At 42.7% G+C, this 5,615-nt stretch overlaps 1 protein-coding gene across 1 annotated transcript; it reads left to right on the forward strand.

Moving 5' to 3' along the window:
• The first annotated feature begins 3,584 nt into the window (after window positions 1–3,584).
• Window positions 3,585–4,727, forward strand: LOC147629757 (microbial Terpene synthase-like protein 13). The gene has a single exon (XM_086810971.1). The coding sequence runs from the start codon at window positions 3,585–3,587 to the stop codon at window positions 4,725–4,727; it is 1,143 nt and encodes a 380-aa protein (XP_086667097.1).
• The last annotated feature ends 888 nt before the right edge of the window (window positions 4,728–5,615 follow it).

The following is a 5,615-nucleotide window of genomic DNA, read 5'->3' on the forward strand; positions in this document are numbered from 1 at the left end:
AGTTTTGCATAGCTGCTTTTGTCCTTGCCTGCCTTGCCTTGCCTGCTGTTGTCCCACGCAGCCCTCTTTAGTATGCCGGCCAGCCTTGGTGCTACCTAAGAGGTCTGCACCTCTCCCGCGTAGATTGTGCTGTAGAGAGCAAACGAGAGAGAGAGTATGGTGCCTTTTTTCTCCCCCGGGTATGGTTGCAGTTAAGAGCAGGTAAGAGAGAGATAAGATGGCGGCAGCGGTTGAGGTGCATGAGCGTGCTCCCTCCTTCCTCCTCCTCCTCCACACAAGCTTCCATCGTTCCTCTCCCCCTTGTCGTGCTGCTCCACACACAAAAAAAGATAAGGTCCTCCCAATGATTGGACCCCGAATGATTAAGGTGGGTCCAACCCCTGTTCACGCGGGTTGGTACCTCGTTCTGATACCAATGTTATACTCACGTAACTGGTGTGGCAACGACACTTTGTGGAGGAGGAGATGAGGCTATGGATCACCATCCAGCTTGAGAGAGAATGGGGATAGCATCCCCATTGCCGAGAACGTATAAGGGTCTTCCTGCCCACACATGCCCAGCTGCCCATGGATCTCTGTCCCATGTGCCCTCACTCCTGAACCCTAGCTCGCTTGCCGTCCACGCTCCTGTGGATGGGCTCGAGCCTCCTATAGCTGCTATGAGCTACGTAACACAAGGATTTGAAGGGAGTGTCCAAATAAAGGGCCTTATGTGTATAGCCAAACCTTCATAGAAAAGATCAAAGGGGAGCTTAATAAGCTCATAGATACAAATTTGACTATAGAAATTGAGCATACTGAATCGGTGTCTCCCATTGTAGTTGTACCCAAAAAGAATGGCAAACTTTTTCTTTGCGAGAACTTGAGAAAGGTCAATGCATCTACCCTCTCCCTCTCATAGATCATGTGCTCGAATGAGTAGTAGGTAAGGCAGAATATAGCTTTTTAGATGCTTTTTCATGCGATAGCCATGTCTCAATACACCCTGTAGATTGGCACAAGACATCATTCACCATTGAGTGGGAAGTGTTTGCTTACAAGGTTATGCCTTTTGGCTTGACTAATGCTCATGTAACTTTCAAAGATTGATGTGTCATGCTTTCAAGGAATACCTAAGGGTTTTTCTTGAAATCTTCATGGATGCCTTGTGCATACACTGAACTAAGTGCGTTAAGCATATAGCTCACTTGAAAATAAATCTTTCAAAAGTGCCACCTTTATTGCATATGTCTAAACTTTGAGAAATGCAAATTCATGGTAAGCCCGGCCAAGATATTAGGACATATTGTGTCCCGAAATGGCATTACAACGGTGACTAATGCATACACTCGACTAAGTATATAGCCTACTTTAAAAAAATCTTTCAAAAGTGTCGCCTTTATTGAATCTATCCTTTTAGTGTGGGCTGGCTATTTTGGATTTCTTACCGAGGAAATTGTTTGAACGTAACAATTGACATTACAAAGCTGAGTGTGAGAGGAGAGAGAGGGGAGGCCACAAGGGGAATTTTTCACGTTAAAATGACAATGAATTTCAATTGCTTGTAGATGGATTATTGTTTGCACTCCTCTCTTTAGAATTGAGAAGAGAGAGAGAGACTTGAGCAAGTGTCCAAGAAGACACCCAATTCCTTGGAAACCAAAGTGTTAAAAATAATTCAGCGTTGATTGTAATTCGCAAGCAAGAGTCTCAGGCTTCTCAGCATAGCAAACTGTACTATGTGTTTAGAGGCTTCTAAGTTTCCTTGAAAATTCCCAAAAAAAAACGTTAAGTTAATGAATTTTCTTTGAAAATTCTAAAACACATTGACCTTCGAGAGAAGAGACACGATGATGATGTGGAGAAGGAGTCGTGAAATGTTGTAGTGAGGGTACTATAGTTGGCTGGAACAACTGGTGTATTTGTTATGGAGGAGACACTATTAAATTACCACTTTCCTTTCTCTTTCTCTCACTTGTTTCCTTTCTCTTTCTCTCACTTGTTTCCTCCTCTTCTCGCATTCTCACTATGCAGTTATCAAGCTTCTCTGTCTTATGTGGTGCTTGATGTGATGAGAATTTTGTCAGTTCTTCTTCTTCTTCTGGTTAATTTAGAAGCCACGCAATCTTCAAACTATTATTTCTCTCTAGAAACTCTACACAAAGAAGCAAATTTTGAAGCACCCTCTCTTTCTTTCTCTCTAAAATGCAATAAAAAAAGGATAATCACCTAAGCTTATCCACCAGTGGAAAAAAAGAACGTGAACATCTTGTCCTAACCCTTTTTTCATAACTAGGCTGTAATTACCAAAAAAGTCCTAATTAATTAAACTAGCTCATTTCCTAAGAGTCGTCTAGTCCTAGGGACCCTAATACCAAACAAGGGCATTTCATAGTAGCAAAAGTATTTAGTCCATGATTTGGGCAAGAAAGTACTACTAAGGATTAATGTATACATAAAAGATACTCAAACTCAAATTTATATTAGTCTTGTAAGATTACTTTTGTAGCTTTTTAAGAGTTTTAGAAAAAATTCATTTCTTTTCTATGATATTGTCTCAAAGAAATTCCTAGCGAGGAAATACTCTCAACATAAGATATTAGTGGAAAAAATATGTATCAAGTGTAAGAAAATTAAAAAACATAGTTCTTCATCGTCGTGATTATTTGTAAGAAAGTTATAATTTTAAAAGTTTACGTTCAAAATACCTTAAATAGTATTTTGAGCTCTACAAATGCAATTAAAAAAACTAACTATATGAATATAAGCCATGTACCTTTTATCAATAAAAGACGTGCGTTTTATACAAGTCTCCTTGAAGATAAGGTTATTAATATATTTTTATACTATTTTAGTAAGTTTAAAAATGTTTTTTTTCCAAAACTTTTACGATAGGCAAATGCTTCCTCCACAAGCGCTCTCAAGTAGTTTCAAGGAAATTTTAAGTATTTTTTTAAAAAAAATTTCATAAATGGGCCTTGAGTCGATTATTTTGTGGCTCAAATATAAGACTTGATAAGCCAAGTAAATATTTTATACCTTCATTGAGCTTACATGGCACAAAAGAGAAATCCAAATCATGTTGTCCAAGAAGACAACCCATTCCTTGGAAACCAGAGTGTCAACAACAATTCAGCACATTGTAATTTGCACGGGGTGGCCATGTGATGCAAGTAAGAATCTCAGAATCTCAGGCTTCTCAGCACTCTGTGTTTAGAAGTTTCCTTGGAAAAAAGAAAAGAAAAAAAACGTTGAGTCAGTGAATTTTCTTCGAAAATTCTAAAAAACATAGACTTTCGAGAGAAGAGACACGATGATGTGGAGGAGTCGCCCACCTAATTAGAATGGGAGTCAGTGAATTTTCTTCGAAAATTCCTTTAAAACACCAGACTTTCGAGAGAGAAGAGACACGATGATGTGAAAAAGGAGTCGTGAGCCGACCTAATTATTGATGGTGATCGACCCGACCGCTTATTAAAAAGAAGGGCATCATCGGTAGCCTTCTCACACACATAATTTACTCGCCTCTCTACACATCATCATCATCTTCTGTAGCCTCTCAAAATATCACCAGTTCAAGTTCCACTTCATAGCATTCATTCTCTATGGAGCCTAGCGAAACATACGACTGGGTCCCTGCCTGCTCTTTCCAGCCCATGCTGCATCCCGAGTACGAGATCATCAAAGCGGAGTGCGACCCCTGGATCCTGGCCACTGCGGCGCCCGCTTCCCCTGAAGCTGCCCAGTTCCTTCGTGACTGCTTGCTTCCTTTCTTCTGCAGCGTCAGCTATGCCCAATGCGCAGCGCAGCGGTTAGTTCCGATCACCAAGTTGGTGAGCTGGTTCTTCCTCACTGACACCGATGATGACAATCTCTCTATTCGTGGCTGTGCCACTGATCATGTCTGGCAACCACGCCGCAACCTCATCCTCGCATGCTTTGCTGGCCAAACCCTCGATCTTCACCTCTCAGCTGCTGCGGACAGCACCGTAGAAGCAGTCTCGGAAACCCGCAATATCCAAAAAGGGCTTGCTGCCCTGCATGACATCTGGAAGGACATCTCCAGAGACATGCCTCTCAAAATGCAGTCTCGCTTCCTGCAGGCCACCAGACGCTACGTTGATGCCAACATGATCCAAGCTCGATTCCGGAGCACTGGGCGCGTTCCAGGTGTCGACGAGTACGTCAAAGTGATACGCCGGCCCGCTTCGTTAGTTCTGTCATGCCTCATCCTGCTGGAATACGGCCTCCACATCGAGCTGGACGAGGAGACGCTAGAAAGCGAGCTGCTGCTGCAGCTGCACGACGCAATGGTGGATCATGTAGCGCTGTACAATGATCTGTTCTCTTTTGAAGCTGAGGTGAGCCATGGGGACTACTTCAACCTGCCATCTGTGATCTTCCGGGCACGCGAGGCCGCGCCAGGGTTCACTTTTGCGGACGCGGTGTGGGAGGCTGTGCGCATGGTGGAGGAGGTGGACAAGCTGAGTGCGCAGCTGATGGCCGAGGCCCAGAAGTCAAGCCTCGTAGAGAAGCCTGGAGTGGAAGCCTACTTGCGGGGGCTGGGACTATTAATGGCAGGCAACGTGGAATGGTCTTACCAGACAGCCCGCTACTCGCACACCTGCTCCCCACAAGGCGTCGTGCTTCCGCTGCTGCAGAGCAGGTGGCCTCTCCTCCATCTTAAGAAAAAGAAGTTGCCTATTCAACTGAATGATTCTTCTCAGATCTATTTGGCTTTGCAGTAAGCTGCTCTGATTAATAATGAGACGTCCCCTTATCAATTTTAGCAATGGGTGGGCTAATGCAAGGCATGTTTTAACTAAAGCTGCACTCGCTAAAGCTAATAAAGCAAGGATTTTATCCAAAATGCATTTTTGTTGTTGACCCTAAAGTTTTCTTCTCCTCACTTAAAATTAAGATATGTAAGGATGCTATTTCCTCTTTTTGGATCTTTGTTGTTTTGCTCACAAACCTTGATCAAATGGCTAGGTATCTGCTGAATTTCTTTCTTTGGTTCTACCATTGGCCGTCGTCGTGAGAGGATGTATGTAATGAGAGATGGATTAATGAAGATAGGTTGCTCACAAGGCCTTTCCCTTGTGGTTCTTCCCCAACTAGTCAATCATCTTCTTCTTGTGTCCATAATCTTGGCATATCGGGATCAGACGTACTAAGATATTGAGTTATATATACAAATGATTCTTGAACAAGACATCCCGCTGCCATACTACCTTCAGGGACGAGCTCTTTGACGAACAAATCCTTTAAGTTTCTTCATAAATCTCTCTAACAAAAACATCCATCGACTATGGACAACCCCGGCCACAACAATTTCATCAACCACATGAACTAGCAAGTGCAATTGAATGGTTAAAATACTTGTTGGAAAGTATTTCTCAGCCAATGTGTCTCTACTAATCTCTTTCCTTGATATCCAACGTACCACTGCACCAATTTTGTAAATTGTTGCTCTAATGTCATCGTTGAGGCAATCCTTGATGGCTATAGGAAGATGAATTGCAAGAATATGTGCCAATCATGACTCTTCAAGCCACTAAGCTCATTGTCCTTTGTAAATGCTCCCTTCAAGAAATACATGCATCCTATAGGGGTACGAAACTCACGAATGCACT

This window comes from Cibotium barometz, chromosome 17 (assembly GCF_041138505.1).
Source record: "Cibotium barometz isolate CiBa-2024 chromosome 17, ASM4113850v1, whole genome shotgun sequence".
NCBI classification, from domain to species: domain Eukaryota; kingdom Viridiplantae; phylum Streptophyta; class Polypodiopsida; order Cyatheales; family Cibotiaceae; genus Cibotium; species Cibotium barometz.

What these genes read in the sequence shown, in the direction of transcription:
- LOC147629757 (XM_086810971.1), top strand. Translation starts at nt 3,585, where the DNA reads ATGGAGCCTAGCGAAACATACGACTGGGTCCCTGCCTGCTCTTTCCAG.